The 18,807-nt window shown below is 42.3% G+C and overlaps 1 protein-coding gene across 1 annotated transcript in view; it reads left to right on the top strand.

The window, feature by feature from the left end:
- The window catches only part of DIP2B (DIP2 acetate--CoA ligase B (putative)), a 258,999-nt gene that overhangs the window by 219,952 nt on the left and 20,240 nt on the right, over positions 1-18,807 (top strand). Inside the window, exons 21-32 of the mRNA XM_088465945.1 lie at positions 3,929-4,056; positions 5,270-5,384; positions 5,777-5,978; positions 6,417-6,526; positions 8,299-8,379; positions 9,103-9,226; positions 12,670-12,791; positions 13,385-13,496; positions 15,093-15,202; positions 15,862-15,992; positions 16,960-17,128; positions 18,548-18,718. Of these exons, the coding sequence (XP_088322071.1) occupies positions 3,929-4,056; positions 5,270-5,384; positions 5,777-5,978; positions 6,417-6,526; positions 8,299-8,379; positions 9,103-9,226; positions 12,670-12,791; positions 13,385-13,496; positions 15,093-15,202; positions 15,862-15,992; positions 16,960-17,128; positions 18,548-18,718 (1,575 nt within the window). The remainder of the gene's footprint in view (positions 1-3,928; positions 4,057-5,269; positions 5,385-5,776; positions 5,979-6,416; positions 6,527-8,298; positions 8,380-9,102; positions 9,227-12,669; positions 12,792-13,384; positions 13,497-15,092; positions 15,203-15,861; positions 15,993-16,959; positions 17,129-18,547; positions 18,719-18,807) is intronic.

Below are 18,807 nucleotides of genomic sequence, written 5' to 3'. Positions count from 1 at the left end.
TCTTCATGTCGCCCAGAGCTGGTTCAATACCACCACCGATGCCTGGGTGCGAGAAGTGGTCTCCCAGGGGTACGCCCTGTCTTGTCGGCGCAGACCGCCTCACTAGTTTTTTCTGCACGAGTCCTTCTCAGGACATAGCCAAGGCTATGCTGATCAGGGAAGCTATAGACTCCTTGCTGACTGCAGGGGTCATTGTACCTGTTCCACAATCTCAGCATGGGATGGGGTACTATTCTGCTGTTTCTGGTACAGAAACCCAATGGCTCCCATCGACCCGTTCTAAATTTAAAGTCTTTGAACAGGTTTCTCAGGATTCCCAGGTTCAGAATGGAAACCTTGTGTTCCATAATTCTGGCTATGGAACCAGGGGATTACATGGTCTCCCTGGATATCCAGGACGCTTACCTCCATGTGCCGATAGCAACGTCACATCAGAGGTGTCTGCGGTTCGCTCTGTTGCACCGTCACTACCAGTTCCGGGCTCTCCACAGTGCCGAGGGTGTTCACCAAGGTGATGGCAGTTATGGCTGCCCACCTTCGGAACCAGGGGGTACGGTTGTTAGCGTATCTGGACGACCTCCTATTGCTGGCAAGCTCTCCGGAGGTTCTGCTGCAACATCTCCAACTGACGGTGGCTTGTCTGCAGATGCACGGGTGGTTAATAAATTGGAGGAATTCATCCCTGATCCCATCTCAGCAGAGGGTCCATCTGGGGGCCCTCCTAGACTCTCATCAGCAGCGGATCTTTCTAACTCTAGAAAAGGTATCTTCCCTACAGTTGCGGATACGCAGTTGCCTGGATTGTGCCAGTCTTTCGGTACACTCGGCAATGAGAGTGCTGGGTTCCAGGGTGTCGGCATTCGACATGGTGGAATTTGCCCAGTTTCACTCCAGGCCTCTGCAGAGGCTGATTCTAGCAAACTGGAATGGGTTGCCTCACCGGATCCGGTCACAGACCCTGGTGCTATCTCCGGATGTACGACAGTCCCTGAATTGGTGACTTTAAACAGCTCACCTTCTCGAGGTTCGCCCCTTTTGGATCCCGGACTGGGTTCGGCTCACGACAGATGCCAGTCTTCGGGGTTGGGGGGCGGTGACAGGCTCCTTGTCACTTCAGGGTCGTTGGACAGCGGAGGAAGCGGCTCTCCCCATTAATGTTCTGGAACTAAGAGCCGTGTACAGGGCTCTGCAGTCGGCCGGCACCACTCTTCACGGAAGGGCGGTGCAAGTGCAGTCAGACAACGCCACCACGGTGGCGTACATCAATCACCAGGGAGGAACTCGCAGCCGGGCTGCGATGGCAGAAGTGTCTCACATCCTAACCTGGGCGGAGTGCCACTTTCCAGCGATCTCTGCAGTCTTCATTCCCGGAATCCTCAATTGGGAGGCAGACTTCCTCAGCCGTTACGACGTGCATCCAGGGGAATGGTCGCTTCATCCAGTGGTATTCCAACTACTCATGGACAAGTAGGGACTGCCGGAGATGGATTTGATGGCCTCTCGTCACAGTCACAAGTTGCCCGTGTACAGGTCAAGGACAAGGGACGACGGCGCCAGTCTGGTGGACGCTCTGTAGGTCAGATGGACGTTTCAGCTGGCATATCTGTTTCCTCCGATATCCCTTCTGCCTTGGGTCCTGCGCAAGTTCTATCAGGACGGAGGCACTCTGGTACTGGTGGCCCCAGCGTGGCCAAGACGTCCGTGGTACTCCAACCTACAGAGTCTGTCCATCGACGTTCCGTACCTTCCTCCTCAGCGGCAGGACTTGTTGTCTCAGGGGCCCTACCTTTACCCGGATCTGGGTCGTCTGTCTTTGACGGCGTGGCTCTTGAGACGGCCGTCTTAAGGTCCCGGGGCTTTTCTAGTTCCGTTATTTCCACCATGCTGAGGGCACGCAAGCCTGCTTCTGCAAGGATTTACCATAGAGTGTGGCACACGTACTTTCAGTGGTGTGAGTCCAGAAACTTATGATCCTCAGGTATTCAGAGTTTCAAGGATTCTGGCTTTTCTTCAGTCGGGTTTGGACTTAGGTTTACGCCTTTCCTCTCTGAAGGTGCACGTGTCTGCTTTATCGGTTTGGTACCAACGTAGAATTGCTATGTTACCGGACGTACAGACTTTTTTTCCGGGGTGTTCTCAGGATTCTCCTGGCTATTGCTTCAGCAAGGAGGGTTTCCGAGTTGGGGGCACTTTCATGTAGTCCCCCCTTCTTAATTATTTTCTCCAGGACAGAGCAGTGCTTCGCACTCGTCCTGAGTGTTTACCTAAGGTTGTCTCTAAGTTCCATATCAATCAGGAACTGGTGGTCCCAGCCTTTCAGTCCCCTGATCTTACAGCAGGGGAGACTTCGTTGGACATTGTCCGTGCTCTCAGAGTTTATGTTGATCGGACTGCTTCTGTTCGAAAGTCCGACTCCTTGTTTGTCCTCTTTGGTTTTCATAAGAGGGGTTGGCCTGCCAACAACCAGACTTTGGCCCGTTGGTTTTGTCTGTTATTAGGGAGGCTTAGATACGAGAGCATTTACCTGTTCCAGCCTCTGTTAAGGCTCATTCCACTCGTTCTGTGGGCCCTTCTTGGGCTGCTAAACGTGGTGCCTCAGCTGTTCAGCTGTGTAAGGCAGCCACTTGGTCTTCGGTTCAAACGTTTTAAAGATTTTATGCGTTTGACACCTTTGCCTCTCAGGATGCATCCTTCGGGCGCAGGATTCTCCTTTCTGCACAGGAGCGTCCCCGCCCTTAGTTGAACTGCTTTGGGACATCCCCAAGGTCAACCCTGTGGACCCCCTATGGACCCTGAAGTAGAAAACAAGAGATATGGTAAGAACTTACCTTTGTTATCTCTGTTTCTACGAAGTCCATAGGGTCCACAGGGCGCCCGCCCTGACGCACCTGGCTTCTAATGGGCTGTGTTGCTGGTCACCGGTATTTCCGTCTCCTTTTTCTGTGAGTATGGTTTCTTGTGTGTTCCAGTCTTCCTTCTCTCTGTTCCATATTCTCCTCCGGCCTAGGCTGCTTACCAACTGAGGTGCCTGTGGCTCGGGGGCGGGGTATAGAGGAGGACCCAAGTGCATCCTGGGAGCTAAAAGCTTAACTGTGTGGTGCCCATGGATCCTGATCCAGCTATATCCCCAAGGTCAACCCTGTGGACCCTATGGACTTCGTAGAAACAGAGATAACAAAGGTAAGTTCTTACCATATCTCTTGTTATTCCGAATAGTGCAACAAAATGTGTTGTTTGGTTTCTATATACTAGAATAAGGCAACAACCAGTGTTATTTATTTATTTTTTTACTTTAGTTTTATATTTTTACCCTTCATTTTTTTTCTCTGTTGGATACCAGCTGCAATCAGTCAGACAACTAATAATTAGACAGTATCATATCTGCTTACACTTGTTAGGCTACTTCTTAATACAGTGACCGTTTTTGTTTTTCATTTTCCATTATCAATTAGAAATATAGGGGCAGATCCAAGCTAGCGGGGAAGCTGCCAGGACCCATTCTGATGGCTTCCGTGCCATTCATTTTAGAAGGAAGGTTTTGCTTGCAGCCTGTGAAAGTACGAGCGGAATCACCCTACTGCAGTGGTCCTCAGGACCCCAAACAGGTCACATTTCCAGGTCACCTAGCAGCTACACAGGTGTTTTCATTACTCACTGACACATTTAAAAAAATCCACAGGTGGAGCTAATCATTTCACTTGTGATTCTGTGAGGAGACCTGGAAAACATGCACTGTTTGGGGTCCTGAGGACCGAGTTAGAGAACCTGTGCCCTACTGTAATGGGCTGATACATGTGCAGCAGCAGCTCGCATTGAATTGAATCTGCCCCATAGAAGATAACATCACAGGATATCCTTTAAATTTAAATAGTCAGTTATGACTTTTATTTGTCATTATTATGATTTTCATTTGTTGTCATGATTGCAGGGAAGTCTTGTGTTTGTGGTGGGAAAAATGGATGGGACGTTGCTGGTGAGTGGAAGGCGGCACAATGCGGATGACATTGTAGCAACTGCATTAGCTGTGGAGTCACTTAAAACCTTGTACAGAGGAAGGTAATACATTTTATTTTAATCTGCATTATTTCATAGGATTTATGTTGATATAGCGGTAATGTTCCAGTGTATTGTCACTATATATTGTATAATGTGAATGTAGTGTCTTCATTATGAGCTGCTGAAGGCACTCCTGTCTGCACCCTACCTACAGTGTGAACTGCACCATGGCTAAACTATTATGTTTGAATTAGCCCCCAATTTTTTTCAAGTAATGCCGGTAAACACTTGGCTGACGGATCAGCTGTCTGGCCGACAGACCGATTTGGTGTGTATCGACCGATATGTCTAACCACAGGAACCAGTAGTGACGTCACTGTCAGTGGTTCCTGCTGCCGATATATGGGTGGGTCGGTTGGTCATCTGTGCACACAGGCAGATGTGCACGATATATTCTGAAAAATATTTTGCCTCTGCTGAACTGTATGGCTGACACCATATATCTGTAAACTGCGTCATTCACAGATACATCAGATGTATTAACTCGTCGATGGCCGGGATGTTATTTCACTTGTCGGCTGTACGAACGATATGTATCGGGCAGTGTGTAACCAGTATTATCCTATTTATTACTGCAATCAGTTATTGCAGTCTACAGTTTTCAAGGAATAGGCCCTGTGTTTTTTTTAAATATATGGCAAAGGGCCAGATGAAATCCTGAATAGAATAAAATACACTAGAAGATAAATATACTCTTCCAACTTTCTTTGTCTATCAATACCGAACCTCATATTTCCAGAAAATCTGTATTGTGATCTCTGTTCAGTCTCCTGAACTGAAATATGTATGTGAGGATTACATCCTGTCCAGCTGTGATCAGCCATGTGAGAGGGAATCATGTTTTTGAAAATTAAGATTATATTAAATGGCAACAGATCTAAAATACAAGTTGATCACAAAAGAAAATGCATCTCATACAGCTGGAGCGAGGTTTTGTTTGGACAAATGGTGCAATGAGCGCATGATATCTTGAAGATATCCATATTGCCTCTCACCACTCATTATAATATGAATATGAGTGCAGTTCATCTGACTTCCCACATGTGCCAGACAGCGTCTGTCTTATGTAAAGCTGCTCCAGTATGTATGACACGTGTGAAGATATTTGACGTTGCACAGGTGCATGCTATGCTATGCCAGCCAAGTACAAAAATATTCTAACAGTGATCTAACTTAAAGAGTTTGTGTATAACTGCTGCTGTATTTGTTTCAGGATCGCTGTCTTTTCTGTTAATGTCTTCTACGATGAAAGAATCGTGGTGGTTGCTGAACAGCGGCCTGATGCATCCGAGGAAGATTCCTTCCAGTGGATGAGTCGGGTGCTGCAGGTAAACAATCTCTGAATGTTTTAGAATTTATTTTTGACTGAGAAATGTTACTACTGCAAAACCCATGAAACGGCATTTATTTTCTCTGTTTTATGTGAAATATCACTGTACATTAGTTTCTGTAAAGGCTCTATTGCATACTTGCTGTAGCTTGCGCTCCCCAAACACTAAAATGTAAAGTATTCATATGTCACATGTTATAAAATAGTTTAGCGGCCTAATCTAGGTAATCTGACTCTAGTAATTAGAAAAACTTTTGTGTTTTTTTTTTTAAACTTATCTCCATATTTTTCAAAGTGGGACTTCTTTATATTATGCTTGCTTTGTGATGTCACTCTGCTGTAGAAATGTTGTATGTTGTTTGCCAATGTTTCATTCTCCTTTTTGTCCAGGCCATTGATAGCATCCACCAAGTAGGAGTTTACTGTCTTGCACTCATTCCTGCCAACACATTGCCAAAAACTCCACTCGGAGGAATCCACTTATCTCAAACAAAACAGCACTTTTTGGAAGGCAATTTGCACCCGTGTAACATTCTTATGTGTCCTCACACATGTGTAACAAACTTGCCAAAGCCAAGGCAAAAACAGCCTGGTAAGTATAATGTCAAAGACATTTAAAGGGGTATAATGTGGGGCAACACTTTACATGTTTATATGTTGCATCTGTGCTGGGCTGTAATGCTAATATGACTTCTATCTAAGTTATTGTATATAACCTACCATTTGTATTAAGGACTTTCATTCATTTACAAATGTCTTCATCTGTAAATATGAAATCTGTTATTGGGTCTCCTGCATAACAATTCTTATAGTATCAGAATTAATTGCTGCTTATAGCTTGTTCCAAAGCCTACATGTGCAACTGTGTCCTACAAATGGGTTGCCAATAATATCTGCAGTCAGAAAGAAATGGCTTTTGTTTACTACAGACATAAAACAAAGTGAAAATAATGAGTGACAGATCACATTATCAATCATGTCTTTACAAAGACCCTGGTCTACATTTTTCATTGTGTTCTCTGCTCTGAAGGTGTTGGTCCTGCCTCTGTTATGGTTGGTAATCTGGTCGCAGGGAAGAGAATTGCTCAGGCATCAGGAAGAGATCTTGGACAGATTGAAGAAAATGATTTGGTGAAAAAGGTAAATGAATTAGTTTTCATTGGCTCATACCGCACGTTCCCGCTGTCCCCCTCTCCTAGGTCAGGCTCGCAGAATCTGGCTGGCTACAGAAAAAGTCTTAGTGGGATCCTGATATAGACTCTGGCTCTCCGCTCTGGAATAATTTAGCTTTTCCTGAAATTCGTGGGTTCGAGGGTAGTTCTTTATGGCTGTCTTGTGGAAGTGACATCTATTGGTCAATTGTATCATGAAAGGGTTCTCCACACATTTGCCTTATGGTCTTCCAGCACATTAATTCTATAGATCTCTCCAGCTCAGCCATGCTTTGCATGTACACAGTGGAGGGGAACTACTCCTGTTCTTTCTGAATCTCCAGTCCGACAGTGCGTACTCTGACTAGTCATAGATCTATCTCCCTGGCCTACTATGTTCTACTGTCGCTTCATGGGACAACAGGTTTGTGTAGCCTTAGGTCACATTGGGATGTGTAATTGGGCGTTTTTACTGATGAGTGGAAATTTCTTCTGGGTTCTCCTCTGGGGTGCCCACTGCTTATGCCAGATTTCAGCAGATTCAATTATACATTTTGCATAGGGTCTACCGTACTCCGATTAAATTATGTGAATTTGGAGGGTCTTCTTCAGACTTATTTCCTAAATGTTCTGCCCCGTCTTCTGGCATCTCCTTTGTAATTGTCCCCGGGTGGCATAGTTTTGGACCAGGGCGATTGCCTGTTTCCGTGACACGGGTATCAGAATACCTTTACTGACTCCTCACATTTGTATTTTTGGCCTTAACCTGGCAGAATCCCTCACTGTCCCCTTTACGTTTCTATGTGAATAATCTTCTAATGTTGGCTCAGGTTTGTATTGCCCGAACCTGGATGGCTTCCGATCCTCCTTCCTTTCCCTCCTGGGTAGCATTAGTCAATGTAACTATTTCTCATGAACGGTTTATGTATCAGAAGCGAATATGCCCCCTAAAGTTGACAAAGTTTGGTCCTTTTGGCAAGAATCCCGCTATACTCTTGCAGAGGACTCCCTGACCTTGTTTTGGGGTCCTAACTTTTCTATTCTTTACATTTGTTTCTTTTGTGCCACCACCCTACACTTTTCTTTCTTTTAAAGTTTGTTAGTAATAATGATTGATCTTGTGATGTGCGTTTTCTTCAGATTGTGTATTACTCCCTATTGTCATAATTTTCTCAGACCTACTCTTGTTGATACATAACTATTGTCTGTATATCTTTACCATGCGCATATGTTCTTGTAACTTGAACTTAATTGCTCTTTTATGGTTTTTTCATTTGTTTTTCCTTTTTAAGGAAATTTGAAAATCAATAAAAATACTTAATTAAAAAAAAAGGTAAATGAATTGCATGATATGAGGTAATGCATGGGATGTAGTTATGAGACAAGCGGCTGCGATGCCGCTGGTCTCAATACCGACAGGGAAATCCCGACAAGGGAGTTAAGATAGGCGTCGAAATACCAATGCCAATCTTAATCCGGAACGCCGAAGGACACCAACCAGAACGAGGCGCCCTTAGAATTAGCCGCAGGGGGTGGGGGGAGGTGGCGGGGGGAATGCCGCTGTCAGTATTCTGACTGGGGTCATCCCGGCAGCCGACATTACATACCCATTCCAAGGTACATTGCACAGTTCAAAGAGTCTTTCCTTTAGCATATACAGTATGTTTTCCAAAAATAATTACATTGGATCAATCACAAACTACTTTTCCAGAATTAATTTTCATCCTCTGAAAGTAACGTGTAATATATTTCTATTACCAGTACCAGTACATGTCTGAAATGTTGCAGTGGAGAGCTCAGACCTCGCCAGACCACATTCTCTTTATACTGCTTAATGCCAAGGTACTGATGGTGTTTATTTTCTGCTCAGTTTTTTTGGTCTCTTATTCATATTTTGTTTAATTCTAGCACCATAATATTAGCAGTGAGTGAATAATATAATCTGTATTGTGGGTCAAAGAGGGTTTAGTTTATCATTGAATGTTGACATTTACAAATTGTTTTCTTTGGATGTATTGATCGAACAAATACATATATTTTTCAATAGTTTCGCTTTTGATTATATATTTGTCCTAATAATTTAACTTTTGTATAATACTTTTCCTTGTTAAACCATGAAGCAGCTAACTCCTAACTTTATTATGTAATAACATAACGAGTTTCCTTTGTTGACAAAATAAATCTGTATTAGAGGCTGATTGCCGGTAATGAGTAATATGTAGATACCTGAACAGGATGCTTCCTGAATGTACCTCTTAGTAACCATAGTGAAAGGCTATATTACTTAATCCAAGAAATGAATAAAAAGGCAATCATGGTTTTGCAAATAAAAACTAGGCCTTATTTAAACGTCGACATACGATTACCATTATGGCTGTGGGTGGAACGCTGGAACAAGCTGTTATACATGCACATCCCTAAAATAAAGTCTCCTTTACTTCTCTGCAAACTGTTGAGTATCCTTTTATTCATTTTTCTTGGCTTCTATTTTGGAATACTCAATTTATAAACCAAAACAGCAGTGGAATATTTTGGTAAACCCTTTATTTCAATGTTTGATTTTAGGGAACAGCTGTTTGTACGGCTTCCTGTTTACAGCTGCACAAGAAGGCAGAGAGAATAGCAGCCACATTGGTGGATAAAGGTCACCTCAATGCTGGGGATAACGTGGTGCTTCTATATCCTCCTGGTGAGTGGCTAGTCACCCTTTTCTATGTGGTCTTACTTTCTATAACAAACTAAGCGATCTCTACCCTGGAAAAGTGACCTGTATGTAAAGAAGTGACTTCCATTGAGGAAAACCATTATGGGGTTTATTTACTAAAGTGCAGGTTTTTAGAAGTGGAGCTGTTGCCCATAGCAACCAATCAGCTTCTACTTAACATTTATCTAGCACCTTATAGAAGATAATAGCTATAATCTGATTGGTTGCTATGGGCAACATCTCCACTTCTAAAAACTCTCACTTTAGTGTGTTTTCTAAAGAAGTCACTGCTAAGGGCTCGATTCAATTGACCTTGAATTAAATAGTGCCAGGAGGGAGCTCCCGGAGCTATTCAATTCTGCGCGCAGTTAGGTCGGGGAATGCCCGTTCTCCCGCCCCTCGCGCCTTAAACAGGGCATTTAGACGCGAGAACGGGCATTCTCCGACTAAACTTCCCAGCACTATGCTGTTTTCCCGACGCTAAGGGCAGAAAACAGCATTGCGCCTGTACTTTTGTCGGATTTCTGTTCACACCCCTGGAGTGGTACGAGAAGAAATCCTTAACAGCGTGCTGAATTGAATAGCCCTTGGAGTTCCCTCCCGGCGCTATTTAATTCGTGATCAATTGAATCGAGCCCATTGATAGAAAACCATTCTTTTGGGCAATGACTTTTACACAGCATTCATTGGAGTTCATACTAGCTCAGGATGCATCCTTTGAGCAAGACCCAGACTACTTTCCGAAAGACTTTGAGGTGTATTCAATATGAAACGTAAACTTCGCTGTCGAAGTTTATGTTTCATATCGGAGTTTTTACCTGCGTTAAAGTATCGGGCGCGCGCCCGCTTATCCCCGTATTCAATATGAAATTAACGAAAACGGGAGACTCCGAAGTTGGATTTGCGTAAAGTTACGAAATTGTAGGACCCCCCTAAAGTTGTAAAAACATGGGGAATCACTATGGGTACCCCCGTTTTAGCCTGTAATTGAAAGTCGGAGATTTAAATAGCCGCAGCAGATGTTTTTTCCCGACATTGAAGAAGTGATACAGAAGAGCACTTAGGTTATTTTTTTCGTTTTTTTAAGTGGTCCCATCAAATTTGGGGTACATGAAAATGGGTACTAGCATATTTTGATGTCCCTAAAGTAAGTTTTTAAAAATTCTGCAATTGTGCACCTGCCGCTATAATTGTATTCTAGAAAACACCTGCCGCATACTTGCAGAATAGCCCTGAACTTATTTCCCTATTGTTAAACAATTTTTTCCCATTTTTTTTTCACCCCAATTTTTAAATTAATTTTTTGGGGTGTCCCAATTTTTTTTAAAAAACTTTTTTTACACTTTTTTAAATGTCATTCCCAGGGGTGCAGGCTATTTTTTTTAAGCCTGCACCCCTAAACCCCAATTCTGCACTTTTTTTCGACACCTATTCAATGGTGAAAAGTTTTCCTCGTTTTTTATCAAAGACTTTTCGAACCTGCGATAAGTCTTTGAAATTGAATACGGTGTAAAAGTCAAACCTGCGATAATGACGTCAAAAGTGCTGTATTAACGCAAAAACGATGTTTTCGCTCCCATATTGAATACCCCTATTTGTCTTTATTGGGGGTCATCCTTTAAGGGTAGGATCTTATGGCAAAAGTCTGCAGTGTTTGTGTATATATAAAGCATACTTTAGAGCAGATCCATCTTCCTTTTATCTTCTCTACATAATTATGCTAACTGCACACTTTGTGCATATGTGAATATTATATACTGTCTGTGTAAAGGTGGGTACACACCTAACAGATATATCTGCAGATCGAGTCATCTGCAGATGATGGTCGTTCATACACACTGAACGGCCATAATCTGTGGGTCCCAGCGGCTGGGAGTGGGACTCGGCGGCCGGGTCGGTGGCATGCCCCGGCCCCCTACTCGCAGCTGCCACTGTGTGTGTATGGGCGGTCTGCAGACATATCTGTCCATCGGCTGTGCAGCACAGGCAATGCGATATGTCGGTGAATGCCAACATTCACCGACATAACGCGGCTACACACTGCCCGACGGGCAGCAGATAAATTGGCCGATCAATTGATCGGCCAATGTATCTGTCAGTTTGTACCCAGCTTTAGTTTGTACTTATGTTTCTTGTCGTCAGTTTCACACATTTGTACGGTACTGTGGCGTTCTAGTGGTGCCTTTTATAAATAAAAGAGAATATTAATCTGACAATCTTATTATAAACATCGCCATTAGAGCCTACAGTATCATTAAACTGCTAAATGTGTTCTTTGTCTTACATCTATATAATTGTTTAGGGTTTGGCCATTGTGGCTTTTATCTGCTAGCTGGTCAAATCTTATCTTAATAACTAGATACAGTATAATGGTGAAAGTATTAGTATGGGTGTGCACATTTTTGCAACCAAGGTAATGTAGGTTTTGTATTTAATTTCTTATTCCTAAAGAAAAAATATATATATATATTTTTCTTTTTTTTCCACTTGTTGGTTGTAAGATCACATTAAAGGTGGGAAAGGTTTGACATGATTGAACTTGGTTATGAGGCTTTGTATTATTGAATCTTGTAGAGTCAGTAAGGATATTGCAGACTTTTTACATTCACTGTATGTAATCAAACACAGAAACAAATTATTTAAAGAATGCCACACAGGTACAGTAATACTGGATGGCTAATTAACTCATCAATTGCCAAAACGGGATGTTGTCAGCATCCCGGCCCCAGAATTCTGACCACTGAAATCCAGACGGTGAGTATTAGGGTAAGATTTAGGGTTAGGCACTAGGGGGAGGATTAGGTTAGGCTGCAGGTGGTAAGGGTTAGGATACTTGCCAAATTCTGTTGGGATGCTGCTGTCGGTACTCTTACAGTCAGCATCCTGACCGTCGGGATCCCGTACCCAATCCGCCAAAACTACAGACTCAAGAAATGTCTATTGCAAGAAAAGTCAATGTGGTTTTAAATGTAACCTTTTGCTACATACTTATAGCATGAAAATTGGACACCATTTCTTAAAAATAAGACATCCAAAGAAAGGACTTACACACACATTGGAATCAGCGTTTTTAAAGCCTGATAAAAGGTTCCCTTTGCATAAATTGTAACGTTCTCAGCAGTGTTCATGAGCCTTAACGCTTGGTACAATGCACTGGGCTTGTGTTGGAGAGCTTGCTCAGTACATAAGCATTGAGAACATACTTTGAATGCCCTGGTAAATACTAGAGCAAAGTGCAGGATTTTCTCCATCTTTAATAGGTGCTGTTTTTCAACGCCTGTTTATACAGGACCTTCCAATGTATAATCCAATTTGTAACATGTACGTTGTCTTTCTAATAAGATTTTATTTTCCATCTCCAGTGTAAACACCTGATTTTATATGTTAACCCCACATAGTAATTCATTACATGCGTCTTTTCTATGCAGGTATTGAGTTGATTGCAGCATTTTATGGGTGTTTGTATGCTGGCTGTATTCCCGTAACTGTCCGACCTCCTCATGCGCAGAACCTCTCAGCCACTTTACCTACAGTACGAATGATTGTAGATGTAAGTTATTTGTCATTGTATTTGAGACCTTGATCTCTGGAAAACTTTGGCACATTGCAATTTTAATTATGATAAACTGCAGCTGGCGTTATATATTTGTTGGGAATAAAGCCCAAATTATGTCTTTCAAAAATACTTTCTTTTTTTTTCTAATGTTCCCCTTTAATCTTATTATATTGTCTACACAAAGTTATTTAGTGCATATCCCATGTGAAACCTGTCACGTTTTTAATCTCCCTTATGATGATGATAGTCTTATGACTGTGCAAGATCAACTCTATTGACAGAGCTATTTCTCCTTACCTAATTAAGACAGAAAGCAGGGATGTAATTGCCCACAGAGATCACCATAACAATGCAGGCTGCCATTTTGTAAGGCCCCATTACATGACAGTACAATCCTGCAATCAGGTGACTGGGGGCCAGACACACCGCTAAGGGACGGGGTTCTGCACTTAGATGCATACATATATTGACTTCCTTTACCTGCTGGAGTGTAAGACTCGATAATGGTTTTATATTGCCCCCTGAGTGCGATTTGCGTGGTTCTTTGGCCTTGCTTTATTATTACTAACATTTCTCTCTTCTTCTAGGTTAGTAAAGCCTCCTGCATTCTCACAACACAAATATTACTGAAATTGCTAAAGTCCAAAGAAGCAGTAGCAGCGGTGGATGTGAAAACATGGCCAACCATCATAGAAACAGGTAAGCAGTTATTTATTTTAGGCCTTAGTAGTTTCACTTTGTCATTCAGAATCTATGCAATACTTTGGCCCCCATTTAGTAACGAGTTTTATCACCAAAACTAGTGATAAATGTCACTGTGTATGATAATTGTGCTCCAGCCAATCAGCTGCCATTTTTCTAACAGTTGACAGTTGGGAGATGATTGGCTGGAGCACCATTTATCATACACAGTGACATTTATCACTCGTTTTGGTGATAAAACTCGTTAATAAATGGGGGGCTTTATCTGCTACACTATAACAGATTATTTGATGCTGGGGTCACTGTTATTGTCAGAATTATTATTATCATCATTCTTCTTACTACTATTATTATTATTGACAGACGGCTAAAAATTATGTATACACACAACAGTAGAATACAAAAGAATGGCTAAAACAATCAACTAACAAACATAAAGGACAGAGCATCACAATTAGGCTATGTATACTATAATATAATAGCTATATTAAACATCCAGTATAATGTGACAAAAATATCATGTGTATACATGTATAGGTATTGGACAAAAATGGAACCACATGGGTAAATGAGTGACAACAAGCATATTCAAAGCTAGGGCTTCCACATAGGGTATAGCTCATGATGCAAATAACATCCCGGCATGGTTAGGGACATGTATAATACGCTGGGTTGGTATAGTTGCCTATAATTCTGGCTAGCTTGGTTGTAAATGGATAGATCAGTGACACTGAAAGATGGGCAGTTGCTAGGTCATTTTAGTCAGGAGTTTCAATGATGTAAAACCGTGCAGCTTGCTAATGTGTTATAATCAACTGTGTCTATGATGTCAGCATGGAACTCTTAAGGGCAAAGCATTATCTGCAAAGGGCAGTAATATAAAGTACAGGATTGTGACCCCAAGGCAGAACTGGAGCACAGTTTCAAAGCGATTGACTGCAAATTGCAGCTTGTGGTGTAAGCAAATAAGGGTCTGAAAAGCGCAGCACAAAGCAGGATATGATAGGAGTAGAGGAAAGGAAAGTGTGAGTGGAACTGCAACTCATAAGCTGCAATCTCTGAATTAGTCCTCCAGCTATCATCCCCACCAGGTTTGCTGACAAGGCTATTAGACTAGTGGGGCGACTCTGGACAGTTAAGTTTTGGGTGTGATATACTAGGTGTAACAAGGTCCCAAACGATTATTTGGATTCCAGTGTTCATGTGATACAGTTGGTTTCCCAGTCTCTTGTGAGCACCTACTGGCAGTGGTGTTAGTGGACCACAAGCTGCCTTTCTATATGACTCCCCCACTTGTTAGACAGGCAGCATGATGGTCAGTGACGGCACACTGACAGTATGGCTGTGCAACCCCTAATCTGATCAATAGGGGGTGCAAGACTTCAGATGACTCACTGGATCAACTGGGCTATAGACCCAGGTTAATTGTTGGTAGGTGCCAGGCTTTTTGTTTTTCTTATTTGATATAAAATGTTTCATTTTGGGTGTTCGATAAATAAATGTATCCCTTACATTAAATTTGAAGAATATTAAAAGCCACCTTGAAATTGCATGACTTGTATAAAGCTATACAAACTATTTCTCTGGTTTCAGATGATTTGCCCAGAAAGCGAGCACCTCAGATGTATAAACCACCTACACCTGAAATGCTGGCCTACCTCGATTTCAGTGTTAGCACAACAGGCATGCTCACGGGGGTAAAGGTATGTTTCATGGAGATCCGCTGTCTCCCAGGGCATGTACTTCTCTTCTCACCCTCCATACACCACATTAGTAGTAGTAACCAGTATGAAGCAGGAGTACATGTTGTATAGATCATAGCCTCGCTGTGCAGCCCTAGGATATGATCTATACAACATAAGATAGTTCTCTTATATGTGGATTATATAAAGCAGTAATGTTGGAGTTCTAATTGCAAAGGGAACAATTGCACAGGGAATGCTCTCCCAGGCTCTGTACATATGGACATTGAACATATCTGCATAAAATGAAAATAAAATCTTGTACTTTGTCCACTCTCGCTAAAAAGAGCGTTCTGGGTGTGTAAAATGAGTATCCTGTTTGACATCCCATTTACAAAGGATACATTGTAGTCTTAATATCAGTGATAGGCAACCTGATAAATGTCAAGGTCCATACGGGTGGCTCTCTAACCTTCAGAAGCTCCACACATTACCCTTTGTCTCAGTAATGACGTTACACACATACTGTATATGACAATGAAGTCAGCGGCTGCATGCCTACCACTATTCCTATATATGTAGAAATAATTACTACGTGCTTTCCCTTTTTTGTGTGGGAGAGTATTGGAAATGCTTCTAATTATCTTGTGTAAAAGCGCTTTAAATCTCTTTTATTGTAGATGTCCCATGGATCTGTAAATGCACTTTGCCGGGCAATAAAATTACAGTGTGAGCTGTACTCTACGCGTCAGATTGCCATTTGTCTGGATCCTTATTGTGGGCTTGGCTTTGTACTTTGGTGCCTTTGCAGGTTGGTTATACAAATAGGAGAGGAAACTGTACTTCATGTTGTTTATCAATTTCTGCTCAGCACTGTGACATTCTGTATACCTGCTCAATAAAGCAGAGGTTCACAAACTGTGCCATTACAGTCCACGTTTTCAGGATATCCATGCTCAAGCACAGGTGACTTTAATTAGTACCTCAGTCGATTTGATTTAACTATCTGAAAACCTCTGCAATAAAGTCTCACTGTTTGGCTTAGTTATGAGGCATAGTAGGAGATTTATAAAGCTTTACACAATGTGTCTGGCCAGTCCACCCAGTGCACTTCTAATCTCAGACCTACGGTCTCCTCTCTTTGCTTGCGTCTGCACACTAGAAACGCACCTAGATGTGCGGAGAGGCGTAAAGATAATTGTAAAAGTGTAACCTGAGTCACATCACGTCCAACCGGCTACCATTCCTTTCAGTAGATCTTGACGTTGACCGTTTAGCCTCATTTAGGGCTCATGCTTAGCATGCAAGTGATGGGGCCTGTTTCTATTACATGTGGTAGTCATATGGGTGTGACATTTTCTGCTACATATGCGCCGCTTTGCTGAATAGCAACATGGAGGCACAGAAGTCGCAAAGACCGCCAGTTATGTACTGTTGCAAATTTCAAGTCCTTAGAAGAAATAGCCAAGCGCCCCTGTATGAATTTGCAGACTCCCCTAAAAATGCCCCTTGTCACCTCCTTATCTCACTACACAAAAGCTGATCCCGTGCCTGCTCAGTGCACTTCACTGAGTCTCTGCCCATCAACTGCAAACTTCTGCTCCTCCACAAGCTCCACAAGACCATGTGCACAAGTAACGCGTGAGCCAGATCCAAAGATGGTTTTGCACTGTAATAGCATCCATTGTGTGCATACAGTGTACATAGAGTTCAGACACACTCTTATAGGAGACAGAGAGCAGTGTTTTATAATGACTTCCTTTTTCTTATATTTGCAGTGTTTACTCTGGTCACCAGTCTATATTAATTCCTCCTATGGAGTTGGAATCCAACCTATTCCTGTGGCTTTCTGCAGTGAGTCAGTACAAGATTAGAGACACGTTCTGTTCATATTCTGTAATGGAAATGTGCTCGAAAGGACTTGGTAACCAGATTGAGGTGCTGAAGGTAAGACATTGAGTACAGTTATATGCTGTGCTTGTACGCGCAGTGCTTCCCTGCATAGTCAGGCTCAGGGCCAGATTCAATTAGAGGCGAAAAAGTTGAGCCTATTGCTGCTTTTCGTTCAATTCCGGGACCAGTTCACCTAAGCGGAAACTCAATGTACTGAAACAGGGGGAAAGGTTTCTCCAATGAATAACAGGCAAACAAAAAGTGCATAATGTCTATTTTGGGGTACAAGTGTGGGAAATTGATTCAAAAAAAAAAATTACCTTAGAACACCCCAAAAAAGGACATGTCATTTTTGGGGCAAAAATTAAAAAAGTGGGGGGACAAGGATAAAAAGTAGCGAAATAGTTTTCTTGGGGGGCTGTATGGATGGGGCAGGTGGTTTTGGGATTGCAGGTGGATTTTTCAAATTTTTTAAAAGTGCACTTTATAGACACAAAAATATGCTAGCACCCATTTTCACGTACCCCAAATTTGACTGGACTATTTATTTTCCACAAAAATACTGTTTTCTATCAATCTTCACCACTTTTACAGTTGCTTCTAGAAAGGATTTAACACAACTTAAGGACACAAAGTACGTTTATTAGGGTTAATAATACACATCTGTAATGATTTTCAGTGTCTTATTTTGGGGTACAGACTGATTCTCCCTATCTATTCAGTACTTTCCGGCTGTTATGAATTCGCCTATTTGCATTTTTCGCCTGTTTTGTAATTGAATACGGTGAATCACGGGTACGCGCATGCCAGGCGAATGCGGCGGAAAGTACAATAGGCGACTTTTCGAGTCTAATTGAATACAGGCCTTACACAGGGTGACAATGTGACTTATTCAAGGTGAAAATGAGCTAACACTGTCAAAAGAAAGTTTGTCAATGTGATTGTTAGTCATGGTTGTCATTAACCATTTGCTTACTTCATGACTGACCAAACTGTGGCTTTCCAGCTGTTGTGAAACTACAAGTTCCAGGATGCCCAGCCAGAGTTTTGCTATTACGGCATGCTGGGATGTGGCAGGGCAAGCTGAGATATGTAGTTTCACAACAACTGGAGAGCTGCAGGTTGGCCAGGCCTGGCTCAATACTTTTCCCTTACTCATTGTCATAGCAAATAAACAGTGTGTTACTGTGCATGTTTATACAGGTAAGAGCAGGTTTATACAGGTACACACACAACAAACCGCTGTGCTCCAGGGGATCTATAGAGTCTCTTCCATCTCAGTTGCTGCTATGGGCATATAAACTATGACTTTAAGACTTCTTCCTTACCCCTAATTATTCTGTTTGTTAAATATAATGAATAGCAAGAGAAACCTGTGCCAATAGCAACTGCCACCCTTAGGGGGGGGGAGTACATTTAAATATGAAAATCTAAAGACTCTATTATCTCATACTGTTTTATTGTTTCCTGTAGACAAGAGGCATAAATCTGTCATATGTGCGGACCTGTGTGGTGGTGGCGGAAGAACGTCCAAGAGTCGCTCTCACGTATTCATTTTCCAAACTTTTTAAAGATCTTGGTCTATCTCCCCGAGCTGTCAGTACTACCTTTGGATCAAGAGTGAATACTGCTATATGTTTACAGGTAATGGAGGCAAAGCTCATTCCAAGTTATTATATAAGCAGAGATCGCTCCATGGCTAGCATTAACCCTTACATAGGACTAACATTATT

Source organism: Taudactylus pleione, unplaced genomic scaffold (assembly GCF_031769625.1).
Source record: "Taudactylus pleione unplaced genomic scaffold, aTauple2 ptg000065l, whole genome shotgun sequence".
In the NCBI taxonomy this organism is placed as follows: Eukaryota; Metazoa; Chordata; class Amphibia; order Anura; family Myobatrachidae; genus Taudactylus; species Taudactylus pleione.
This window is presented reverse-complemented; position numbering and strand designations above follow the sequence as displayed.